The sequence below is a fragment of the Apodemus sylvaticus genome, chromosome 13 (genome assembly GCF_947179515.1).
Source record: "Apodemus sylvaticus chromosome 13, mApoSyl1.1, whole genome shotgun sequence".
NCBI classification, from domain to species: Eukaryota; Metazoa; Chordata; class Mammalia; order Rodentia; family Muridae; genus Apodemus; species Apodemus sylvaticus.
Window position 1 is genome coordinate 71,246,684 of NC_067484.1, and position 27,345 is coordinate 71,274,028.

The following is a 27,345-nucleotide window of genomic DNA, read 5'->3' on the forward strand; positions in this document are numbered from 1 at the left end:
CTGGAGCGTCTGAAGACAGCTACAGTGTACTTACATATAATAATAGATCTTTTTTTTTTTTAAAAAAATTGTGAGCTGCCATGTGAGTGCTGGGACCAGCAAGTGCTCTTAACTGCTAAGCTATCTCAGCAGCATTTAAAATTTTTGAGATGATTTCTCTGTAGCTCAGACCAGTCTAGAATGACTAAATTGGTGAGCCCTAGTCTAGTATGCATTGTGGTTTTCTCCATGCACTGTAAATGGGCATGCTGGTTCATGCTTTTTAATTTTAATTTTTAGCTGTGCTGGCTAATTTTTATTGTTAACTTGACACAAGCTAGGGTCATGCAGGGAGAAGGAATCTTAATCAAGAAAGTTTCTCGACAGGTGGTGGTGATGCACGCCTTTAATCCCAGCGCTTGGGAAGTAGAGGCAGGCAGATTTCTGAGTTTGAGGCCAGCCTAGTCTACAGAGCCCAGGACAGCCAGGGAAATTTCTACACAGAGAAATCCTGTCTTGGAAAAAAAGAAAGTTTCTCCATACAGTTGGCCTGTTAGGTGTGTCTGCCAGGCATTTTCTTGACTGGTGATTGGTATGGAAGGGCCCAGCTCACTCTAGGTGGTGCCACCCTGAGCTAGTTGTGTTAATTTAGAAAGTAGTCTGAGCAAGCAGCGTTCCTCCATGGCCTCTGCGCCTGTTTCTGCCTCCAGATTCCTGCCTTGGGTTCTGTGCCTTCCCTCGGTGATGGAGTGTGACCTGAGAGAGGCATTGCTAAAATAAACCCTCTCCTCCTCGTGGTGTTTATCACAGAAATAGAAACCCTAAGATGCCAGCAAAACAAAACTGATAAAATGACTCTTCAGCTGGGCAGTGATGGCACACAGGAGCCAGGCAGGTAAATCTCTGTGGGCTCAAGGCCCACCTGGTCTACAGAGCAAGTTCCAGGACAAGCAGCTACAGGTCTTCAAAAACCAAAAGGAGGGACGGGTTGGGGAGGGGGGAGGAATTAGAAGTGCAAGGAGAGATCAGTTTCTTAAGACCAAACTATTCTGAGCTTCAGAGCTCTTTGAGTGGGCAGGTTTTAATCTGTGCAGTAAGATACACAGCTCTGGCACTCATGACTGATAACCCAAGATTAAGGAAGGAGGAAGCACTCTGAATTATAGATAGACAACTAGAAGTGGGGTGGATCTCCCTAGAATCTGGGATAGTCTAGCATCCTTTATGTAAGGGCATAGGAAAGAAGGCCGCAGCCATGGAGTAGCCTTGCCTGTGTGTGGCCAGACTGGTTTCCGGTTAATTGCAAGCTTTACAGCAGAGGGCGCTGCTGTATTCTCAAAGACAGCCAACAGCCTCTACTCTGAATTGTCCTCCCAATGAATGCCACCTTGCTTGCCACTAAAGCTTGAGCTCAGCTTCAAAAAGTAGAGAGTGAGGACAGAGAGGCTGACTACTCCTCAGTTACGTCCACACAGGCCAGGACCACAAGTGCCCAGTCAGCCTGAAGAAGACAAGAAAGATGTCGTCAGGACTTTATCTTTGTCTAACAGTCACAATGCTGAGTATTGAACATTATAAGCTAAGCATGTGTTGGATGGGTGAACAACTTTCTCCTGGGATTTATCTTGTGTGTGTAAGTGCCTGATAAAAGTGTGTATGCCATGCACAGTTCTGTAGGAAGCCCAAATGAGTTATAGCTCCTGTGTGAATCCTAGGAACTGAACCTGGGTCCTTTTTTGTTTTTTGATTTTCCGAGACAGGGTTTCTCTGTATAACCCTGGCGGTCCTAGAACTTACTCTGTAGACCAGGCTGGCCTCGAACTCAAAGATCTGCCTGCCTCCACCTCCCAAGTGCTGAGATTAAAGGTGTGTACCACCACTGCCCGGCAGTACTCCTGAGCCAACTCCCCACATGTTGACTCACCTGTAACCCCAGCACTCAAGGCTAAGGCAAAAGGGCTGCCCATAGTGTGAGGCCAATCCGTTACATGGTGAGTTCTAGTCTAGCCTGAGTTAGTGTGAGATATTGGGCAGGAATGGTAGCACACTTGTAATCCCAATATTGGGACATAGTAGCTCAAAGATAAAGAGTTGAAGGTCATTCTTGGCTTTACCTTGGGCTTAAGACCAGCCTGGGCTACATGAAATCCTCACCAGGGAAGGGGGCTCAGACTGTAGCTCCACAGGCTGCTGAGCGTTCACAAGGTCTTGGGTTTGGGCACAGCTGTACTTCCAGCACAATGGGTGTAGAGACAGCATTGGAAGCTCAAGATTATTCTTGGCTATTTAGTGAATTTGTGGGTAGCCTGGGCAACCTCAGACCACATTGCTGCAAGCATGCATACCCACACATACACACACAAAACAAAAAAGATCACTAAAGCACGTAGCTGTGTGGGGATAGCTCTCACTGGTGGACTTAACTACGATATTTGTCAGGTAGTGAAGAATGGAAATCTTTTGGTCTGAAAATGAATTAGTTATCAGTTTCATCTCAGTACCTGGATAATCTTATTAGGAACATAGAGTGGGAGGTATAAGATATTTCTTATTCAGGAAATATTATCCAGAGTACCATAAGGTGGTACATGCCTATAATCTCAGCACTCAGGATGTAGCGGCAAGAGAATCTTTGTAAGTTTAGGCCAGCCTGGTCTGCATAGCCAGTTTCAGGTCAGCCAAGGCTACACTGAAAGTTCCTGTCTAGGAAAAAAGAAAGGCAGTTTCTTCAAATGTGTGTATAAAGAATTGTTGAGTTTGGTGCCCCTAATGTTTAAATTTGACAGAATCCCTGCCCTTAAGAAACTGACAAGACAGCCAGGGCAGTGGTGGCACACGCCTATAATCCCAGCACTCTGGGAGGCAGAGGCAGGCGGATTTCTGAGTTTGAGGCCAGCCTGGTCTACAGAATGAGTTCCAGGAAAGCCAGGGCTACACAGAGAAACCCTGTCTTGAAAAAACCAAAAAAAAAAAAACCAAAAAAAAAAACCAAAAAGAAACTGACAAGACTAGACAGTGGTGTACGTACATGCCTTTATTCCCAGCAGAAGCAGAGGCATGCTGAGTTCAGGGCTAGTCTGGTCTACAGAGTGATTGCTAGAGTACATACTAGAGAAACCATGTCTCAAAAAAGAAACAAACCCCAAACTGACAGGGGTGCTGAACAGGATGGCTCAGCAGGTGAGAGCACTTGCATAGCAAACCTGACCAGGGCCACAGGGAAGGAGAGAATGCCTGAGTGTCATTGTGGTGGTTTAAATAAGAATGGCCCCCATAGGCCCATTTGTTTGGATATTTGGTCCCTAGTTGGTAGGACTGTATGGGAAGATTAGGAGATGTGGCCTTGTTGGAGGAGGTGTGTCACTGGGGTAGGTAGGCTTTGAGGCTTCAGAAGTTCACCACATTTCCTCCTCAAGTCTCTGTCCCCTGATCTCTCACCATATCAGCTCTCAGCCACTGTTCCAGCACCGAGCCTGTCTGCTTGCTGTCATGTGCCTTCCCATAGCCCAGGTTATGGACTCTAAGCTGTGAGCCCCTACAAACTCATTGTAAGCCCTTACAAACTTACAGAAGAGACACCTTGGTCATGGTGTCTCCATAGCAATAAAAAGGTAACTAAGTCAGTTGTCCTTTGACCTCCACACATGTAATGTGGTATCCTCTCACCCATACTCACACACACAATGATAATAAAATTTGAAAGGAAAAGGTAAAGTCAGGTATGATGTGTCACTCCAGTAACCTGAGCACTTGGGAGGTGGAGATAGGAGAATTTGGAGTTCAAGATTCTCCTCAATCACAAATGGAGATGAAGGCTACCCTGAGCTACTTGGGACCCTGCCTCAAAACAAAACAACAAAAAGTCAGCAGGTCAGATGGTGTAAGCTAGCAAAATTCATAGGGTAACTAACTTCTGTACCCGCCTTGAGAGAATACAGTTTGTTCAGTGTTCACTCTGTCGAGGGCATTTGCTGAACTCCATGCCTACTTTGTACTTAACTCTCATAAACATTTTATAATCTATTGTCCTTGATTTTACACATGAAGAATTGAGCACAGAAAATTGACATTGTCACCCTGCAAGTGCTAGAGAGACCATTGAACTGAGGCAGTCCTATAATGTGTGCTCTTTACCACTCACCATACTATCATTTCAATTTAGAAATTAAAGCTCAATACAGGGGAGGGCAGGTCACAGAAGACATAATTCATTAGCCTAATCAGAAGAGGAGAAAATCAACATTGTAAATGAAAGTGCAGTACGACATGGGGACTTTGGACCTTTGGGCACCATCAGTAGATTACAAGGCCTCCCAGGGCCCTGTTTGTGTCTTAATCATTTTGTACTAGTCAAAGCTGTGCATTTAGTCAGTCCTAAAAAGACACTGAATGATGGCTCAGTAACATCTTAGAAATGACTGGCTCATTTATTGTTATGTACAAGTTTCCCAAAGTCTAGGCCACATACTTAGCAGGTGGTGGCAGTCTGAGTAGGTGGGGAGAGTATGCCCAAAGGCTGTCAACACTGGTCTGAAAGTCACTGAATTGCTGCTTTTACTCTCGCTAGCCTCGGTTACCAATCCTCATTAAAGCCCAGTGATGGTAAGCTCAGACAGAAATGCCTCAGGTACCTCCTTTGTTACCATAGAAGGCTGGCCTCTTCAGGTGGAGGTTGGAAGCTCTAGTCAATCTTCTTGACCTTGTTCCTGCATTTTTTTTAAAAAAGATAATCTCTCACTATATAGACAAGGCTGGCGCTAAACTCCTAGAGATTTGCCTCTATTTGCTTGCTGAGTGCTTGGATTAAATGTGTGAACATACCACCCTGACAGACAGACCCAAGATTCTTGGTTCATTCTATGGGAACAGTATTGGAAAGATATTTTTGGTACTTTTCTGCAATGAACTGGTCATAGCTTGGTTGCTGGGGAACAGGTTATCTTTGGACTATGCCACATCTCGGTGAGTTCCAGGTACTTGGCTCATTTCTAGCATCTCAACCACCTGAAAATGTTTCCTTTTGCGTTGTAAATTCTTTCTGAAACTCCTTCAAGAATTAAGTGAAATGTTGAGGCCATCGGTTCCTCCACTGCAGGGTTCCTGCTGTCAGTGGAGGGAAGGCCTGGGTACTGTGGGCTGGGGGTGGGGGTGGGAGTAAACAGGCCTTGAGCAACAGCTGGGGAGCCAGATGTTCACTTTCACAGTTCCCCTGTAAACTGGCAGGGCAGATAGAGATTAAAAAGCAGCACAAACTCCATTTAAAGTGCATTACAGATCAGGAGCCAGCTCCCTGCTGGGCAGGAGAAAGCTGGGAAGGGCACAGAGGCCGCTCAATCCTCTCCTTATCTAGGGCCACATGTCTCTCTTCCAGCTTTGTGAAGGGTGATTTACACCCCTGGCTGGAATGACTCTTCTTTCTGGGCTGATTACATCTGCAAATGCCCCCCAGAGGCCACAGCAGGATGGCCATATTCAGACTAAGCAGCCAATAAATCTCAGGTTTATATTCTCCTTCACAATACCCTCCCTCTTGGCCCTCTGCCAGTCTGTGGAAGGTCGGGGTGCTGGAGGAGGAGGGTCGGGGCGAATCTTCCTCTTACACCACCCTTTGCTCTTGCCTTTCTTTCTCCACTCTGCTGGGTTCTAATTTTTCCAAGTCAGTTTTTACTCTGGAAGCTGGTGGGAATGAGGCCCAGGCCCGATAATTCTCCACGTCCTCACAGGCTGCATTCTGGACACAGCAGTTTCTAACTAGTTTGATCCTGGTACAGTAGCTTGCTCACAAACTCTCATCATCTGACAATGGGCAGGGAAGTGGTGTGTCTCAAGTCACTCACTCTCCTGAGTGACTGCAGGTGGGAGGAGGTAGGATATGATGGGGGTGGGGTGTTGGGGTCACGGTCTCTAGTCCCAACTAGTTTAGCTTTGAACTTTGGTAGTCCTGCCTCCTCTGAATATTGTGCTGGTTCACTCACTCTACAAACGGCTACATCTCGGTTTTAGTCAGTGCTTGGTCCGTTTAGCTGGGATTGGGGGAAGGAGGCCTTAGAGTAGGCAGAATCTCCCTTTGACTGCTCTCATAGGTCAAAGAAACAATTCTGGAGTAGCAAGATTTAGCAAAACTCCCGAGATGTGTCCTAGTCCCTCAGTCATTTCATCAGTGTGGGGACCAGTTTTCAAAATCCTGATTTTTATAATCATAAAATCTTCCCCTTAGAAATACTTATGGACACACACAAACAACAACAACAACGCTGGGTGGTGGTGGTGCACGCCTTTAATCCCAGTGCTTGGGAGGCAGAGGCAGGCAGATATGTGAGTTCGAGGCCAGCCTGGTCTACAGAGTGAGTTCCAGGACTGCCAGGGCTACACAGAGAAACCCTGTCCAGAAAAAAACAAACAAACAAAACAACAAAAAGGAAATACTTAAGGACAAATGAGATAATAGATGTGCAAATTCACAACAACAACACACACACACACAGGAAAACAAGAGACTCTGGTAATAGCTCAAGGTTTCTTGGTTTGGTTTGGCTTTGGTTTGTTCCCAGACAGGACTAGAACTCACGATGTAGGTCAGGGCTAGGATCCACTCACAGCAATCTTCTGCTTCCACTCCTTTCAGGAGTGAGTCCCACACCTGGTTGATTCAAGCCTCCTTACAGTATTTCATTTGTGGAGCTTGTCCCTGGGTGGACAGAGGGGGTCAAAAAGAGGTGCTTTGTTTCTGACAGACACTTAGCAGCAATCTTTGTGTGTGTGTGTGTGTCTGTGTGTGTGTGTGTGTGTCAGTAGGTGGGCAGACTCTAGTGGCGCACGCTGTTGACCCCAAGCGGCTTTAAAGTCTCATCCCACTCTGGGTCCCAGAGTAACAGCCGCCCAATGCTGCCGGGCGCTTCAGAGTTGGAGGGCGGTGCCCACGACCCTAGTGGGAGAGTGGCGGCGCCGCGAGGAGGGGCGGGAGGCGGCGGTGGGAGGTGTCGGCCGAGCGAGCTAAGCTCGCCGCCGAGTCCCGTGCACCAAGGCTGGGGAACGCGGCGCCCAGCGCAGGCAAAGCTCTGCCGCGTCCCGGGCGTCCACATCCGCCATGGGGCTCTCCCGGAGTCCGCGACCGCTGCCGCTGGTGATCCTGCTACTGGTGCTGTTGCTGTGGCTGCCGCTTGGAGCAGGTAAGTGTCCTTCAGAAATCCCGGGGGCTGTAGGGCAGGTGACGATGGGGCACAGGTTGCTGCTGCTAAGAAAGGTGTAGCTAGCTGCCTTCTGGTCGCGTTCCTCTGTTCCTCGAGTCTGGGACACTACTACTACTTTAGGAAGTCCAGAGTGTCAGAAAGGGTCTGGTTTCCAACACTATACAAGAGTATGGACTGGACTCGTCTAGGAAATCCTGGCCACCCAAGCGGCCCCTAGCCCCTGGTAATACTTCTTCCCTCTTTTGAGGTGTCTCTAAGACAGTCATGGGACAACCTAGAGCCAGGGCACTACCAAATCAGTATCCCCATAGGTGAGGAGGATCTGATCGGAGGCTGCCACTGGCTCTAAGTGGCCTTTAACTCTTCTATACCGCTTAAGGGAAGCAGAAACTAGGTAGAAAGAGGTAAAGAAAGAATCTGCATAGACTTGCTGCAGAGTAGGCTTGTAAAGTGCCTAGAATTTGCTAAGCTCATCACTTGGATGAGAAGTTTACCGCCAACCTGCTCTCTTCCTACACTGGGGTATGCTTTTTAATTAATTGATTTTGAAGACAGAGTCTCATTTAGTGGCCCTATCCTGGAACTAACTATCTATAAGAAGATGACTTGAACACCTGCTTCTGCCTCCCAAGTGTTAGGATTACAGATGTGCACCACCACACCCTCCTGGTTTATGATGTGTGGGCATGGAACCAGAGGTGTTGGGTTAGCAGCGCACACAGCTAACTGATGCAGTGAGCTAGCTGAGCTACCATTACCCCGGCTTACAGCTTACTGTACTGGGGTGGGAGTGGGGGTGGGGAGGGGGTGGGGGGTTGCTGTTGTTTACTTGTGGACTTCTTTCTATCTTTCCCTCTTTCTTTTTTCTTTCTTCCTTTGTTTCTTTTTTCCTTTTTGAAATCCATTTGTTTGCTACACTTTTTTAAATTGAGAAATAGATTCTTCTCTCACAATGTACAAACTGAGCACAGTTTCCTCTCCTCTCAACTGTCCCCTACCTCTTCTCTTCCCCTGAGCCCACCCCCTCCCCATTTCCCTTCAGAAAAGAGCAGGCCCCCAAGAGAAAACAACCAAACTTGACAAAGCATGACACAATAAGACAAGGCAAAAGCCTCATGTCGAGGCTGGGCAAGGCGACTCAATAGGAGGAAAAGATCCCAGGAGCAGGCAGAGAGTCAGGGCGGCCCCACCCCCACTGCTAGGAACTCCCTATAGGCCGCATGGCTCTCCCCCAGCAAGGTGCCCAGTATAGTGCCTTCCCCAGCGGACAAGGAACCCACAGAGAGAGTCCACGGCATTAAGTAGTTCAGGGCCTGATGTAGAACCATGTCCTACCCCGAGGAAGAGAGGCTTAAGGGCCAGAATCCACGTAAAGAATGCTCAAGACTTCAGGAATGAGGCTCACTGTGGGCCTCCCGACAGAGCCCAAGTGGGAAAACCAAAACCAAAACCAACCTGGCCTGTGTGGAAGGAAGCCCAGGCAAGAGAGTGAGTAGCATAGGGAGTTGTGACTCCAGCACTTTCCTGCTAGCCTGGGCTATCTACACAGCAACACCCTGTCTCCAGGCTAGCCTGGGCTATCTACACAGCAACACCCTGTCTCCAAAAAACCAACCAACCAACCAACCAACCAACCAAGCAAAAAAAACCTGTGCAGGCGGTAGGGAAGGGTAGCTTATGTGTCTGGGGAGATGGCTCCCTGTGCAAGCATGAGGCCCTGAGTTGTCACCCTCCAGCGCCCACATAAAAGCTGGGTGCAGCAGCTCACATCTGTAACACCAGCAGTAGGGTGGGCTGTGGAGGGTGGAGACAGGGGCTTGCTGGACAGTCAGGCTGGCCAAAAGGGTGAGCTCCAGGTTTGGTGAGGAAACCTGTCTCCGAAGAATCAAACTGGGGAGCCACAAGGGAAGGCCCCTGACACTGACCGTCGGCCTCCACAGGCACTTGACACACAAACCCACTCACGGGCACCCAGGCACACATTCATACATGCACATACAACATACGCTCAAGAAGTAGATGAGAAAAGAGAAAAGGGAAAGACAGGTCTGTACAGCCTGCCTCCATCAGTGAATGTAGGCAGTAAGAACTCATTGTCTGGCCTGGCTGCCACAGGACACTCCAACACTCCTGACACGTGGCTGCACGTTAGGGTCAGGGACAAACGCTAAACCCCTTCCTCACTAACTGCTGAGCAGAATGAATGGCAAGCCCATTGCACAGTAATATGTAATGATTTCTGCTCCAACGGCCTTCCCAGGGCCTGAGGATGGAGCTGAGGTGTAAGTGTAATCGCTCTATATCATTTATGAAGGCCTAGGGTCTAATCCCCAGCATCACACCCCACACACAAATACACATGCATGTGTGCACATGTATACACACACATACAGATACACATACACAGCATATACAACCACTCAGACACACACACAACACGCATACACATATACACTACACGCTCTCACAACACACACCCACGTGCCACACATCATATACCACTACCATGCAGTAGTTGCCAAGCGTTGTTTATGGGCAAAGACCAACAGGGAGTGGTTAACCACGGAGTAAAGAACACCATTGCTCACCTAGAGCTCTGACTTTGAGCCGGGCTTGACTGGCCACGCCCCTCGATGTGTGTTCCTTTTCGTGGCTCGTTCTTCCGTAAATGGGTGTCCACGCCAGGAACCGCACGGCAGAGAAACAAACGAGGCTCAAGTGTTCAAGGCGGAGGCTGACAAGTCATCATTCTCTGATGAATCCAGTTAGGACCGGTTAGAAAAGGCCCAACACGCTTAAATGGGGCTGCCATCATGTGACTCTGCATGTGAGGTGATAGGCATGGAGCCCGAGTGCACTCACTCTTTCAAGAGAAATCGGGATGCCTTAGTGTAGAACTATGAAGTCTATGGTTTCTTAAAGTTCTCTTCTTGAGACTTGGCTCACTACGTAACCATAGATGGCCTTGAACCCTCAGAGAACACCCTGCCTCTCAAGCCAGAATGCTGGGAAAGGGTGTGTGCCGTCATGCATGTTGATGTGGTGGTGGTGGTAGTAGTGGTGGTGGTGGTGGTGGTGGTGGTGGTGGTGGTGAGGTTGTTTGAGACAGGGTCTCTATACCCAACTCTGGCTGTCCAGGAACTTGTTGTATAGACCAGGCTGGCCTCACACACACACACACACACACACACACACAGCCCCACCTCCCTCTGCCTTCTGAGTGGTGGGATTTAAGGCCTGCACCACCCTGCCTGGCTTATCTGTCTGTTAAATAGCCACTAATTACATCTCTAAATGATTTTTTTAAAGGTCAAAGTAGGTAAAGGGTGAGGAAACGTGGGTGTGGTTGCACACTTCTGTGATCTTAGCGCTCACTGTCTGGCCTGGCTGCCCCCAGGACACTCCAGCCGTCCTGACTTGTGGCTGCACGTTAGGGTCAGGGACAAACGTTAAACACCTTCCTCACTAACTGCTGAGGCACGACGAATGGCAGATCATTCGACAAGATCAGCCCGGTTTATATAGTGAGTTCTATAGCAACTGAGCTATACAGCAAGTTCCAACCAGTCCTGGCTACCTAGGAAGACCCTGTCTCAAAAATAAACGAATAGGCCGGCAATGGTGGCACACATCTTTAATCTCAGCACTTGAAAGGTAGAGGCAGGCAGATCTCTGTGAGTTCGAGGCTAGCCTGGTCTACAGAGTGAGTTCCAGGACAGCCAAGACTACACACAGAAACCCTATCTTGAAACTCTACAAATAAATACATAATATTTAAAGGGAAAGAAAAGAATCTGTGGTAGCCCTTGCCTGGCATAGGTGATACCCTGGGTTCAGTTTCCAAATGTCTGCATAGAACTTGAGATAAAAAAGAAAGGAAAGATGGACAGAGCCTACGGCTCAGTGTCAGAGCCCTAGCCTAACCCGAGCAGGGCGCTCGATTCAGTGTCCCAGCACCAGGCTGGAAGAGAGAACATATGTCAATTAAGGCAAACATCTGTGCGTTATATACATTTATGACCTTGCCCTAGATTTAGCCCACATTTCAAACTCTGAGAAGCAACATCTACTATTTATTTTCTCTTGAAATGTAAAGTGTCTTTCAAGTTCTTTGTGACCAGAAGCTGGCAAATCCACCAGAGTCCAGGAAGAGTCCTGAGGGAGCCTTTTTCTCTGCAATGGGATAGGACTCCATATTTGGCTAAGTGTTTGTTTAGTTCAGTGATTGAAATGAGACTGAAACCTATGATATTTCTTTCAATCAGCCACTAACCCATATTTATTTGTAATAAGCATCTTTTTAAATTTTCTACAGTTCTCAACTTGCTTAAATCCATGACCTCCTTTTGGTAAAGATTGCTTTGCCTGCCTGCCTCTCTCTCTCTCTCTCTCTCTCTCTCTTTCTCTCTCTCTGTGTGTGTGTGTGTATGTGTGTGTGTGTCTTTCCTTTTCTCTTTAAGAAAAGGTCTCTCTATATAGTCCTAGCTGTCCTAGAACTCACTGTGTAGCCCAGGCTAACCTCAGACTCACAGAGATCTGTCTGCCTTCTTCTACCTTCCAAGTGCTGGAATTAAAGGTATTCACTAACATGTCTAGCAGGCTTTGTTCATTTTTGTTCAACATCCTTGGTCATTAAGAAAATGCACCACACGTTTTACACACATACACACACACACACACACACACACACAAGTAAGTAAATCTCCTGCCTTCCTTAAATATTTTTGAAAATTTAAGAACTTTGCCCCCATTTTACACATATAAAGTTATCAAATAAGGGGCTGAAAGGATGGCTCAGCAGTTAAAAGCACTGACTGCTTTCCCAAAGGTCCTGAGTTCAAATCCCAGCAACCACATGGTGGCTCACAACCATCTGTAATAGGATCCAATACCATCTTCTGGTGTGTCTGAAGACAGCTACAGTGTACTTACATATAACAATAAATAAATCTTTAAAAAATAGTTATCAAGGCTGGAAAGATGGCTCAGCGGTTAAGAGCACTGACTGCTCTTCCAAAGGTCCTGAGTTCAATTCCCAGTAACCACATGGTGGCTCACAACCATCTGTAATAGGATCCAATACCATCTTCTGGTGTGTCTGAAGACAGCTACAATGTACTCATATACATAAAATAAATAAAGAATTTCTTTAAAATAGTTATCAAATAAGATATATATATATATATATTGGTGCTTTGTCTGAATGTGTTTGTGTACCACTGTGTGCAGGTTTCTGAGGAGGCAGAAGATGGTGCATGATTTCCTGGAAGTGACGTTACCGTGTATGTAGGAACATGGATGCTGGGAATTGAGCACAGATCCTCTGCTGGGGCAGCAAGTGCTCTTAATCTCTGAGCTAACTCTCTAGCCCTCCGCCCTTTTATTTACTTTCTTTGAAAAAATTTTAAAAGATTTATTTCATTATTTAGGTGCATGTGTGTATGTCTGTGTTATGTGTGCCAGTGGAGGCCAGAGAGGGGCCCAGAATACTCTGGATCTGAAGTTGTAAGCGGTTATGAGCTGTCTAATGTGGAGACATTAGATGTTGAGAATCAGGCCCTCCAGAAGAACATTGTTCTCTCTTAAGATCTGAGTCATCTCTACTGTGCTCTCCTCCTCCTGCTGCTCCTCTTCCTCCTCCTCCTTTCATCTTTTACATTTGTTTACTTATTTGACAGGATGGAGGGCACAGATGTGGAGGGCAAATAACAGTCTGCAGTAGTTTCATGGCTTAATAGAAAAGGCCATCTTGCCTAGACAAGGTTTCTAAATTGGTCATGGTGGTGCCTTCCTGTAATCCGTTTTTGGAAGGTGGAAGCTGGAGTGTCAGAGGTTCAAGGGCATCCTCCATTGTTTAGAGAGTCTGAGGCTAACCTTGACTACCTGAGGGCCTGTCTCAAAAAACAAACATGGACTTTTAAATGGTCAAGGTGGTTCACACCTGAGAGGATTGTCTCTAGGCCAACCTCTACAGGGCTGCAGAATGAGACTCTTTTTTTTTTTGGATTTGTTTTTTTCGAGACAGGGTTTCTCTGTATAGTCCTGGCTGTCCTGGAACTCACTCTGTAGACCATGCTGGCCTCGAACTCAGAAATCCTCCTGCCTCTGCCTCCCAGCGTGCTGGGATTACAGGTGTGCGCCACCACCGCCCTGCAGAATGAGACTCTATTTAAAGAAAAGAAAGAAGAAAAAAGACAGCCACATGGCTCACAAGTGACAGAATTATGTCACCTTTCATGGATTTTGCATGGATATTGACAAATACTACTGTGGGTAAATTTCACTAATGTTTGACTGAGCAAAAGAAACTGTCATGTCCAGTGGCTTATACCTATGATCTCAGAACTCAGAAGTCTGAGGAAGGAAGGAGGGTGGAGAATTCAAAGCCAGCTTGAGCTCCTGGCGTACATTGGGTCACTTAGAAAAACTGCTTAAAAGGAAAAAAAAAGGGCCGGGTGGTGATGGTGCACACCTGTAATCCCAGCACTCTGGGAGGCAGAGGCAGGTGGATCTCAGAGTTCGAGGCCAGCCTGGTCTACAGAATGAGTTCCAGGACAGCCAAGGCTACACAGAGAAACCCTCTCTCGGGAAAAAAAAAAACAAAATTAAAAAAAAGAAGAAGAAGAAGAAAGAAAAGAAAAGAAAAGTAAAGAAAAGAAAAAAGAAAGAGAAAAACTGCTTAAAAGAAAAAAAGATGCCTTGGTAGGTAACAGTGATTGGCTGGTAAGTATGAGGATTTGAGTTCAAATCTCTAGTATTCACATGGTAAAAAAAAATCCGCCCAGCTGTGTAACCTGTAACCCTGGCGTTGTAGACAGAAACAGGCAGATACTGAGAGCTGGTCATCCAGCCTCACCAGAACCGTGAGCCTCTAGCGAGTGAGATCCTGGAGGAAGGTCACAAGGCAGAGAACAATAAAGATTCCCTATGTCCTGCTGTGGCTTCCACATGTACACATGTGTGTGTACATATGTGCATGTCCTGCACATTTGTGTGTGTCACACAGGCAATATGAATAAATAAACACATACACGTACACATAAATACATACATCCCACACACACATCATCAATACACACATCCCAAGATGCAAAAAAAAAATGCACATATTAAGTGACTGAAAACAAAACTGATCTCTGATGTTAGATACTGGTTTTCAAAGCCCGGCTTAGTGGTGCACGCCTTTAATCCCAGCACTTGGGAGGCAGAAGCAGGCAGATATGTGAGTTCAAGGCCAGCCTGATCTACAGAGCAAGTTCCAGGACAGCCAGGAAACCCTGTCTCAAAAACCAAATAAATAAAATAAAATAAAATAAAGTAAAATAAAAGTGGAAAGTAACAGGAACTAGAATCTTTGCAGGTTGATCATAGGGATCTAAAAATCATAGCTTCTGTTGAAAAGAACCTGATAATTTCCCCCCAGAGTTAAGCATGCGGAGCTGGAGACTTGACTCGTGGTTAAAAGCACTTAGTTACTCTGGCAGAGGACTCAGTTTTGGTGCTCAGCACCCACATGGAGGTTCACAGCTGTGTCAAACAGGATATCCTACCCCTGCCTCCACCTTCTGGCCTCCATGGGACACACACACAGAGACACACAGAGACACACAGTGCACATACATTCGCGAAGGCAAACATATGTACAAAATAACAAGAAGGTCTGTCTGGGCCCTGACTGGGTGGCTCAGTGGGTAAAGGCTCTTACCCTCAAGCTTGACCTGAGATCAGTTCCTGGGCCTGCGTGGTAGAAGGAGAGGCCCAAAATATAATAAACAATTTTAAAGTAAGGTAAGTTTTATGTAGTGTGAATATGCAGATATCAGATATGCGGGATATCTGATATTCAATAAAAAGTTTTTAATAAAAGGTTTTCTAGCTTACAAAAGGGGTTTACTCAAAAATATATCCAGAAGATGTGAGAGAGTGGATTTGGAAGATACAAGCAGGGCGGCCTGTGTGGAGACCTGGTCAAGGAAAATGATAGATTCCAGATAGCTTGTTGAGCAGTGGTGCTTGTTGAACTTAGGATAGCACTGGGTGGGCAGAATTAACAATGACTGCTAAGGGGCTGGAGAGATGGCTCAGCGGTTAAGAGCACTGACTGCTCTTCCAAAGGTCCTGAATTCAATTCCCAGCAACCACATGGTGGCTCACAACCATCTGCAATGTCATCTGACACCGTCTTCTGGTGTGTCTGGAGACAGTGACAGTATACTCACATACATGAAATAAATAAATCTTAAAAAAAAAAAACAATGACTACTAAAATTTTCACTTAAGTTTTCAAAAGTGTCCTAGGGTCAGGACATTTAACTTTTAGGTTATATTATTATTTTATGTATATGAATGTTCTGCATGTGTGTCTGTGTACCACATGCCTGTCTGGTACTGGAAGAGGCCAGAAGGGATCCCTTAGGACTCGGAGTTACACATGACTGTGAGCCACCATGTGGGTGCTGGGGATTGAACCCAGGTCCTCTGAAAGAGCAGCCAGAGCTCTTAACTACTAAGCCATCTCTCCACCCCAAATTGTGACTTTAAGCTAATGATTCCCAACCTTCCTAATAAGGCAACCCTTTTTTTTTTTGAAGATTTATTTATTTATTAAATGTAAGTACACTGTAGCTGTCTTCAGACACTCCAGAAGAGAGCATCAGATGTCATTATGGATGGTTATGAGCTACCATGTGGTTGCTGGGATTTGAACTCAGGACCTTTGGAAGAGCAGTCAGTGCTCTTAACCACTGAGCCATCTCTCCAGTCCAAGGCAACCCTTTAATACAGCTCCTCATGTTGTGGTGACCCCCCCAACCATAAAATTATTTTGTTGCTAGGTCATAACTGTAATTTTGCCACTGTTATGAATTATAATGTAAATATCTGATATTCAGGATATCTGATATGTGACCCCTGTAAAGGGGTCATTTGACTCAACCAACATGTTGAGAACCACTGCTTTAAACATCTATCAGGAAGTGATATGCCCTGACACATAATAGGGACACTAAGTCCTAGAAGCAAGAGCTTCCAGGACTGAACTGCAGCCCATCTTGGTATTTCTGAACAAATAAGTGGATCACCTCCCCCGCTCCCCCCCCCACTTTAATAGCAGGGTTTGATTTAACTGTGGGCGTGAGGGTGCTTGCTATAGCACAGCTGTTGAGAGCTGGCTTTCTCTCTGTCGGTCCTAGGGATTGAGCTTAGGTCGGCAGGCTTGGTGGCGACTGCCTTCGCTCACGGAGCCATCTCACCCATCTACCTTGAGGGGTTTCAAACAAAAGACTCAAACGTTGTCGCCGCTGACTTTCATTTGGTCCTCCCATAACACTCTGAACCCTGGTTGTGCTGGAAGCCCTGCCTGTGGCATGGCTCAGCCCAGGACGCTCTTCCACCAGGCCTGGAAGGATCATTAAGTTTTCTTCCGAATACCTGGTCGCCTCTGCCTCCTTACAGACTGAGCAACTTTCTCCCATCCTCATCTCCTCTTGGGCCTTGTCTGCTTCATATATATCTTAATGTCTGCAGACTGTCCAGTCCACACTGTGTGTGTGTGTGTAGCAGCTCAGGATGCGTATATAATATTTTTATGTATCTGAGTATTTTAGTTGGGTGTACCTCTGTCCACCACCTGTGCTTGGTGCTCTTGGTAGTCAGAAGAGGGAGATGGATCCCCAGAAACTGGAGTTATGGATAGCTTTGAACCCCTCATATAGAGGCTGGGGGGTCGATCCTGGGGTCTTCTGGAAGCTGCTGATCTCTTCTGCACCCTCCTCACTTATTCTTAAAGGGCTTTTGAGGTACCCTAAGGTTTTCTCTTGCTTTCATCGGGAATCTCCCCTACCCTACCTCACAATTTAGTATTTCCAGGCAGATTTTGCAGACTCACTTCATTTCTGCCTTTGCAGGAAACTCCCTTCCCTCAGAGAACAGGCTTGTGAACAGCTGTACCCAGGCCAGAAAGAAATGTGAGGCTAATCCCGCCTGCAAGGCTGCCTACCAGCACCTGAGCTCCTGCACCTCCAGTCTAAGCAAGCCGTGGCCCTTAGAGGAGTCCGCCATGTCTGCAGATTGCCAAGAGGCAGCAGAACAACTCAGGAACAGCTCTCTGATAGACTGCAGGTGCCACCGGCGCATGAAGCACCAAGCTACCTGTCTGGACATTTACTGGACCGTTCACCCTGCCCGAAGCCTTGGTAGGCCACTGTCCTACAGGGAGCAAGCAGGGTGGATTGGGGGGTGGATTTGGGGAGGTCATTTCTGGATGGTCTATGTAGGACAGGTCATGTGGTTAGTACTTTGTGGGGATAAATGAATTCTGCATATGGGATCAGTAAGAGATGGAGGGACAATTTGGCATCATCTTCTCGTTCCTTAAAACTTTGCCCTCTCCGATACCTATTTCTATCTTTCTTTTAAAAACATTTTCAGCTTGGCACAGTGCCACAAGCCTTCCATCCTGTCAGTTGGGGGGTGCAGAGGCAGAAAAGTCTCTGGTCCACAGAGCTCCTTCTAGGGCAGTCAGGGCTACATGGGGGAAACCCTGTCTCAAAAATTATGTATTTACTCACATGTGCAGATATGTTTCGTATGCATGCCAGGGTGCACATGAGGCGGTCAGAAGGCAGTTTCGTGGAATTGGTTCTCTTCTACCACGTGGGTTCTGAGACCCAAACGCAGGCTGTGGGGCTTGTGGCAAGCACTCGTACCTGCTGAGCCATTTTGCTGTCTCCTTATAGGCACTTTTCTTACCTGTATCTGTCTCTTCACAAGCTCTAAACCAGGGAGAATCGCAGCCTGAGGAAGTCCTGAACAGGATATTGAGAGAAAATGAGGAAAGAGTCTCAACCCATAAACAGGTTCCGAAAACCGTGGAATTGACTGGTTTAGAGAGAACAGGAAGTAGTCATTACAGTCTTTGACAGAAAGGCTGTCGCTAACCAGTCAGGAGACAGCAAGAGAGAAGGCTCATGGGAGCCAAACAGAAGACTCAATCTGTCTCTTTTCATAGGCCCCTGACTCCACTGGTCAGCTTTTTAATTAATTAACAAGTTAATCAATTAACTTTTGGTTTTTCTAGACAGGGTTCCTTTGGGTAGCCCTGGCTGTCCTGGAACTCACTCTGTAGACCAGGCTGGCCTCACCCGAATTTAGAGATCCACCTGCCTCTGCCTCCCAAGTGTTAGGATTAAAGGTGTGTGCTACCACTGCTCCGTTTACTAGTCAGCTTTCAAAGGGGTTTGTTAGCCCTGCAGTGGTGGCACAGGCCTTTAATCCCAGCACTTGGGAGGCAGAGACAGGCAGATTTCTCCGTTCGAGGCCAGCCTGGTCTACAGAGTGAGTTCCAGGACAGCCAGGGCTACACAGAGAAACCCTGTCTCAAAAAAACAGTATATATATATATATCTCAAAGGGGTTTGTTGTGGTAACAAAATGATTTCCATAGGTGAGCATGGAGAAGCTTGTAATCCCAGCACTCAAGAGAACAGAGTAGGAAGATTCCTACAAATTTGAGGATAGCCTATGCTAGTGAGACTCTGTCTCTAACAACATAAAAACTCCAAAAGGGGGCTGGAGAGATGGCTCAGCAGTTTAGAGCTGACTGCTCTTCCAGAGGTCCTGAGTTCAATTCCCAGCAACCAAATGGTGGCTCACAACCATCTGTAACAGGATCTGACGCCCTCTTCTAGTGTCTCTGAAGAGAGCAACAATGTACTCATACATTAAATAAATAAATAAACAAACAAACAAATGTTTAAAGTAAAACAAAAGGCCAAACAAAAAGGACTGAAAGGGGCTGGGACTGTTGCTCAGGCAACCTTACAAACATGAAGGCCTAAGTTTGATCTCAGAGCCTGCATAGAACAGCAGCACAAACGGCAAGTGATATCTGTAACCCAGTGCTGGAGCAGCAGCCGGGCAGGCCCCTGGGGTGTGTCGGCCGAACCTGCTTGATGAGTCCAGGCCAGAGAGTTGCCTTGTCTCTCCAAAAAAGGGGTAGGGGTAGGGGCAGGGAGGAAGGCTCTAGAGTTGGCTCAGCAGTTAAGAGCCCTGGCTGCTTTTCTGGAGGACCTGGGTTCAATTCCCAGCACTCAGGAGGAAACTCATGACTAACTCCAACTCTGGGGATCTGACACCATCTCTGGCTCTTGGACACTTTTATGTTTTTGCCCAAGGGTCAGGTCAGGCTGCTCTCAGAGGTGTGATCTTCCTGCCCTCACCCTTGGAGTGTTGAGAACACAGGCTCATATCCAGCTCATGGGGTTTTCTCTGCTGGGTCTGGATCTGGCTCCTCTTGATGTAGAAACCTGTAAATTGAAAAGACAAGCCACTACAATGGAGACGCAGATAACTCATGAAGAAAGGGGCGGATGGGAGGCCCACGGGCGTGCGGACTCCTGGCTGATGCTGAAAGGCCTCGTCCCTGGCCTGAGGAACACGCCTTCTGCAGCTCTGGGGTCCTCAGGCCATTGCTCTCCAGGGCCCTGGGCCCAGCCCTCTGCCAGGTCCTTGCTTTTCTATTATTCTCTTTGGCCTTGGTTAAAATGGGCACGAGAGACTGCGGCAGCCTCCTTGGGGACCGAGTAATATTCTCAACCTACTTCCTGCCTGAAGGTTGTTGGGGATTTTGCCTCATAGCCTCTTTTAATATGAGTTGGGAGTTCTTGGCTGAACAACACATAATTGCTTTTTACATTTTTTATTTCTTCCATCTCATGAGCCCAGAAGTCTTTCCCACAATTTAAAATATGTGTCTCCTTCTCAACCTAATTAAAAGTTCCTGGCCTTAGCTGGGTGGCGGTGTGATGGCACATGCCTTTAATCCTAGCACTCTGGAGGCAGAGACAGTTGGATCTCAGTGAGTTCAAGGCCAGCCTGGTCTACAGTATGAGTGCCAGGGCATCCAAAGCTACTCTCCCAGAAAACCAAACAAACCAAACAAAAAACGTCTCGTGCTCTTGTCTGGCCTCCATGGGAGAATCATAACTTTAATCTCTTTATTTTTCTTCTCCTGAGTATATTTGTCCAACTAACAGGATTTCTGCTTACCCTTTTCAATTGAGAGATCCCAGTGAATGACAGGGTACCCCTAAGGTTTGATTTGTTCTTCTTCCCAGTTGAGTTATCACCAACCTTATAACTCTGAACTCTTTCCAGCCTTATATTCCTTCTGTGGCTGAATATGAGAGAAACTTGCATCTCTTCATCCTGTAAATGTGTGTGTGTGTGTGTGTGTATGATGTGTGTGAGTGTGTATATGTATGTATGTATATATGGTATGTGTGTGTGTGTGTGATGTGTGTGTGTGTATGTATGTGTGTATATGTATGTGTGTATATATGGGGTGTGTGTGTCCATGAGACTAGGATCCAATGTGTCCAGTCTCCAACCTAACCTAACCTGTGTCCTCAGATTCTGGATTCCCATCTCTGCATGGCTTGCAGCTCTAGGTAAGAGGAGGCTGCATCTTTCTTTTTGCTGTACAGGGCGTTGCAGTCTGACCCAGCACGTTCAGGGCCCCCTGCTTCCCTTCGAAGGTCCTTGTTCTTGGCGTTCACATGCTCCCTATTCTCTCTAGGTGACTACGAGCTGGATGTCTCACCCTATGAAGACACGGTGACCATCAAACCCTGGAAGATGAATCTCAGCAAGCTGAACATGCTCAAACCAGGTGCAGAGGACAAGCCAAGGATGGGGAAAGGGAAGCTGGGGCTGGGCTCTGAGGGGGGCACTGCCAAGGAGCAGCCTCGGCTCAGAGAGGGCTTTCTGAGAGAAGGGGTGTCTGGGAGCAATGAAATCAAATGACTTAAAATCAAATTGTGGGTCAGAGCTGGTGGAGTAGGTTCTGCTCGAGACAGCTTTCCAGCTTGCTTTCTCTCTGTGTTCTGCTTTCTCTGGAGATCTCCAGACAGCTCTATGTTCTGCTTGAGACAGTTCTGAGCAGTTCTGTCTTGCTATTCTAAATCACTCTCTGGATAGCCCATCTCTTGTAGATCGTAAGTCCAGTCTTTTGTTTTGCACATCAATCCAGTCATTTACTCCAGGCTCCCTTTGATTATCCTATAGCTCAGCATCCCACGACCCACATCAGCATCCTATGACCCACATCAGCATCCCACGACCCACATCAGCATCCCACGACCCACATTATCAGCATCCTACGACCCACATCAGCATCCCACGACCCACATTATCAGCATCCCACGACCCACATCAGCATCCCACGACCCACATCAGCATCCCACGACCCACATCAGCATCCCACGACCACATCAGCATCCCACGACCCACATCAGCATCCCACAACCCACATTATCAGCATCCTACGACCCACATCAGCATCCCACGACCCACATTATCAGCATCATCTCTACCAAGCTTAGGCCTCACTAAGCTCTGTCCCAGGCCAACCCTGAACTCAGAAATCTGCCTGTCCTTGTAAGCATAAACAAAACCCTAGCTGGACAGGATCTCCTATGAGTGATCACTACTCCCTAAATCTCTTTATCTCCTTCCTTAATAGCTTTTTGACTCGTTGGCTCACAGGGAAGTTGCTTCTGTTCCTTTAGATTTGTGAAGTCCCTCATAACTCACAGTGCATCAGTATATTTTGCTTAGTTGAGAAATTATATATTTTTAAACTCATGCTTTTTAAAAAAATACTGGGTATTTTTAAGATTTGTTTATTTTATATATGAATACACTGTAGCTGTCTTCAGACACACCAGAAGAGGGCATCTGATCCCATTACAGATGGTTGTGGGCCAATTTTCAGCAGGAAATTGATCTCAGGACCTCTGGAAGAAGAGTCACCCTTAACCGATGAGCCATCTCTAGCCCTGAACTCATGCTTTTAGAGTTCTCCTCCACGGTCTTAAGGACTGTCCTGAAGGTCCCAGTGTTACCGTTTTTTGCTAAGACATTAGTCACACCTTGCCTTCCTGACTCCTGCTGCCTCTGACTATCATGGAGTCATTAACATTAGCAGAGAGGACATTTATTGAAGAAGGAATGTAAAATATGTACACTATTATACCAACAAGCCTCATGTCCACAGCAACCATAAACACTCGTGGAGGCCCTGCCCCAGGGTCAGGAACCGTGCGTGTCCTTCCACTGCTCCCAAGGCCATGCCAGACCCAACATCTCCCTCTCTTTCGTTTTCAATTTGAGTGAGCAAATGTTGATCATGAGCGTTTGACTTGCTTGATTCCAACTGGAAGGAGAAACAAAACTAGTAAGACTAAACCAACTTTCCATTTAGCAGCAAAATCATCCAGAAAGATGGAGCTGTGTGCTCATACACAGCAAGGGCAAAAGCTGCAGACATTTCCTCAGTAGAAATGTACCCATTCTAGAGTTATTAATATCCATGATCCTATGATGTAGGGAATCTGTATCCAAAGCCAAATTAGAACTGTTCCAAAGCCCCTTTAAATGAAACTGAACTTTAAACCAGCCATGTTCAGGGGTGTGACATTCCAGGGGGGGTTGCACAACCCGACAGAACAGTGGATGGCACTGCACTGAGAGCCTGATCTTAATAATTTGAATTTGATTTCCCATAAATAGGACTGCTTCCTTTACAGCATTAGGCCTATCCTGAAGTCCCATGTCAATCATCTCCTGGATCGTAAGTGCTATTGACACATTTTGAATAACTGACCTATGTGATGTGATGTGCGAATCTCTTTAATCAAAGATGTAAAGGATAAAGTAAAACTAGAAGTCACACCCTATTAAGGCTGTGATCCCTAATGTCGAGGCTGTAACAAATCTTTTAGATCTCTTGAGAGCTAAGGGATCCCTGCGCAAAGCCTCTATAAACAGATCTGGCTGAGTAGGGCAATCTCCCCCGAGGAAATATGGCATCATGGCTGACACCCAGCCCAGCCCAGAGTACAGCAAGCTCTGGCTGTCTCTTCAGACGCTGCTCTCCCGGCCAGCCAGCTGCAGACAGAGAGTTCCCAGGACCTCCTCAGCTCCATCAGGAGGGTCGGGCTCCACTGCTCTTGATGACTGACCACAACCTCCTTCCCTCATAGCAACAGACCTGTGGAGTGGTCACTACGTGGTGGAGAGGGGGCGCTGTGCATGGTAAATATGATCTGGGCAGGCAGAAACAGCTTATCCATGAAAAAGAAACTGGTGTAAGTAGATACTGTTATTTCATTAATAAAGGATTGAGTAATGGTTATTAACATGTAGGTGGTAGGTTTGAGTGGAGCCTTTGAAGCTTAGACAAGATTTTTTTTTTTTTTTTTTTTTTTTTTTTTTTTTTTTGGTTTTTTCGAGACAGGGTTTCTCTGTGTAGCCCTGGCTGTCCTGGAACTCACTCTGTAGACCAGGCTGACCTCGAACTCAGAAATCCATCCGCCTGCCTCTGCCTCCCAAGTGCTGGGATTAAAGGCGTGCGCCACCACCATCCGGCTTAGAAAAGATTTTTTTAAGTTTAAAAAAGATAATTCAGTTTCTTGTTATCATCTAAGTTGGCTTTTTTTTACTCCATGTCCAATATGATTTTCTGATGCTCAAAAGAATTTGTAAATAAATTGAAAACGTTTTAAACAATTTTAGGTCAAAGGGCACAAACATTGTTTCAGGCATTCCTGTTAACAAGGGAAGAACAAACATTTCAACAAATTTTAGACAAAGAGAATGACCATCCGGTTTTGGATGAGCTGTGCTATTCCGATTCGACAGCATGGAGACTCCAGCGTCTGTTCTCTGCCTGGCGGGTCCTTGCTGCACAGGTGTCACCTGTGTCTGCCTAGGGGTGGGAAGGGGCCTGCTCTGCCCCTGCTGGCTCCAGCCGCTTCTCCAGCGGCTCGCATAGCTGTGCTGAGCAGGTCCCATTTCCCCTGCAAGTGTGTCCCCAAGGCTGTGTGTCACCACAGCCCCGTGAGTGGCATGTTGTGCCACCCTCTGCAGACCCTGGAAGAGTAAAACAGGAAGAGAATGCTTGGTGGCTTTCTGCTGGTGTGTGTGTGTGTGTGTGTGTGTGTGTGTGTGTATGTTAAGTCCGTCCCTATCTTTCCTTTGCTGTGGCTCAGTGAACATAAGCATGCCCTGTGGCCCCTTGCCAGGGCCTCTATGAGGGTCAAAGCCCATCTTTTAGCATCTGCTGCGTGACAGGATCTGAGGGAGTCAGCAGGAAGGCTCCCAGTTGACTGACCCCATAGTGTAAAGGATAGGGAGCTGTCACAGAAGGCCGGAAGTTTTTCTGTTTCCTTGTTCCTCCCAATGCAAAATGACTGGGCTTTGAGCAGCATTGGAGTCTTGGAGGGAGAGGATGTGGGGCCGAATTGCAGGCCAATCTTTGCTAGCTCTGCAAGAGGCATCCGCTCCCGAATCCACAAGGCCTTTGATAACACGCCCATTTATTGTTATCTCTTTTTTGTTTTGTTTTTTTGTTTGTTTGTTTGGGTTTTTTTTTTTTTTTTGGATTTAGTTTTTTCAAGATAGGGTTTCTCTGTATAGCCCTGGCTGTCCTGGAACTCACTCTGTAGATCAGGCTAGCCTTGAACTCAGAAATCCTCCTGCCACTGCCTCCCAGACTGCTGAGGCCTCCCAGACTGCTGAGGATAACAGGCCTGTGCCACCACCCGCTGTTATCTCTTTTTTAAAAGCCTGTTTTTCTTTACCTCTTCCACCCAAAACATCAGATTCCTTGAAGCTGAGTTTGTATGCCTGACCCCTAACAACATAATGGCCACAACACTTGAGTATCCCTCCGTCCAGCAAGAAGCCATACTATTTTTGTGGGCAGCTGCAACATGATTTTTATTTCTCTTGTGTAGTCAGAATCAATAACTCCTGGAATTACATGTATCCCTCGTAGGGAGATAGTGCTTCTGCCACTGTGCCTGTGGGTGATGGACCATGTACCCCATGTGTGTCCCTGAGAATCAGGAGTTAATACAACTGAGGCACTCCCTGGGGTGGCTCGACATAGGGAGTCAACTGACATCCGTGGTTGATTGGAGCAAAAGGATTCTTGCTGGCCCCCATTATTTGAGGGGCCTGGGGCTGGGCCCCTTGAAAGTTTCCCTGCTGAAGACAGGTTCCTTTAATGGGGTGTGACATGCTATCTTTGTGAAATTCAGATCTACATTCTCTCTGCCAATGATAACCTTTCTGGCAGTGTGGGTACAGTATAGCTGCAGGGGCACCACCTGCCTGGCCCCTGGCACTCTGCACCAGGCCCATACATAGCACTTGTCTGCTTTGCCCGTGAGGGTGTTAGCAGCTTATGTGCCCAGGCTGTCCAAAGTTGAAACAAAGGTCAGAGCTTGCATCTTTATTTGTAAGTCCCTGGAAAGCTGCCACCATTGCAAGACCTTGCAATGGTGTCAAGGTCAAGTCAGCCTAGAGGTGGACAAAATCTGTGCCATTTCCAGAGCATCTTGGAGGTCCAAGCAGCTGTCTGCAGGTTTCACTGGTGGCCCTGCAAGCTAACTGTCTCACAGTACCCTTGCCACCTCTTCATTAGGAAATATTTTTTTGTGACTGGATTCATTAGACAAGCCACAGAGTCAGCATCTTATCTTCTCTGCCCTGGCAGATGTCTGCCAAAGCCAAGGTTTGTGACCCGGAAGAGGTCACAAACTTCTTCCAGGCAGTAACAGTAAGGTCGCCAAAGTTTTTTTGATATTCTTTTTGATAGCCAAAAAGGCCCCTGTTCCAGTCAATACCTGATAGGTTGCATCTTCATTTTCTTCTCTCTCTCTCTCTCTCTCTCTCTCTCTCTCTCTCTCTCTCTCTCTCTCTCTCTCTCTTTTGTTGAGACAGGGTTTCTCTGTATAGCCCTGGTTGTCCTGGAACTCACTCTATAGACCAGGCTGGCCTCGAACTCAGAAATCCTCCTGCCTCTGCCTCCCAAGTGCTGGGATTAAAGGCATGCGCCATCACTGCCAGGGCCTCATTTTCTTCTCTTGAAGAACAATTCTTTCCTAACCTCCTCCCCATACCTCATTTTCCCCAACAAAAGCTCTCCTGAGAGCTTTTGCTACCTGTTGCCAGTCCTGTGGTGACTGGTAGTGCTCTTCCAGAGAGGAGGCCACTTCTCACTATGATAGTTAGAGACCTCCTCTTCTGAATGTGAAGACTGTGGGGTGGGGGTGGGGCTCTTCCAGTTCAGTTCCACTTTCAGAAATAGCAAGGTTAGCCGGAAAGCCCTCCGCAGCAAGGCGGCTGTTGGGGACGCTGCAGTAAAGGCGCAGTTCCCCCCAAACTGATCAAATCAGAGCAATCCGGAGTGAGGCAGATCACCAGCCACCTCTGTCCCTAAGGCTCGCTCAACTGTGCTCCGCAAGAACGAGCATGCTCAGGCCTTTCTTCACCCCGTGGGTTTGTATCCACCTTTACCAGCCTTTTACCAGTGTCAGGCTCACCCTTCTTTAGGGAACAATGGATTAACCTTCTGTATAAAACTCAAAGAAAACTTGCAAAAAGCCTTGTGTACATCTTGACATCTTTCTTAGCAACTGCTTGTTTGAAAACCTTAACATCTATTTCTCTGCCTTTTGACGTTGATTTTTATTTACCGAATCTTCATTCCTTTGCTCAGCTCTGTGTTGCCTGGGAGAGGGGTGCTATGACACCCTCAGTGCAATCTGTTCCAAACTAAACCTGCCCAATATACGTACCTACCCTCTCTCAGTCACTGAGCACTACCTGCTAGGGACTAGCCTTGACTTGGGGGGCGGGGTCTGGGAGCAGTGAAAACAAAGGACCCTAAGTCAATGGAGGGTCTGAGCTGACGGACTGTGTTCTGCTGGAGACAGCTTTCCAGACTACGTTCTCTACGTTCTGCTCTCTCTGGAGATCTCCCCTGTGAACCAACATGTCAGAGAAACTATGGAGATAAAAAGATTTAGGGATCGCAGGAGATTCCACCCAGCTAAGCTTTGTGTTTATGCTTACAAGGGCAGGCAGATTCCTGAGTTCAGGGTTGGCCTGGACAGAGCAAGGTTAGGCCTAGGCTTGGTAGAAATGGTAATTTCTGTGCTTAACAGAGGCAGGCAGATCTCTGAATTCTTTTGCAATGTTTAAAAAACAAAGTGCTTGCTGTGTGCTAAGAATCAAAGGGCTGGGTCATGGAATGCTGATATATAGAGAGAGCTGTCTGGAGATCTCCAAAGAAAGCAGAAGAGAGAGAGAGACAGAGGCAGAGACA

General features: G+C 47.0%; 1 protein-coding gene across 1 annotated transcript in view; it reads left to right on the top strand.

The window, feature by feature from the left end:
• Positions 1-6,884: 6,884 nt before the first annotated feature.
• Positions 6,885-27,345, top strand: part of Gfra3 (GDNF family receptor alpha 3) — a 29,975-nt gene continuing 9,514 nt past the window's right edge. Inside the window, exons 1-3 of the mRNA XM_052155853.1 lie at positions 6,885-7,148; positions 17,075-17,362; positions 20,746-20,838. Of these exons, the coding sequence (XP_052011813.1) occupies positions 7,067-7,148; positions 17,075-17,362; positions 20,746-20,838 (463 nt within the window). The 5' untranslated portion in view covers positions 6,885-7,066. The remainder of the gene's footprint in view (positions 7,149-17,074; positions 17,363-20,745; positions 20,839-27,345) is intronic.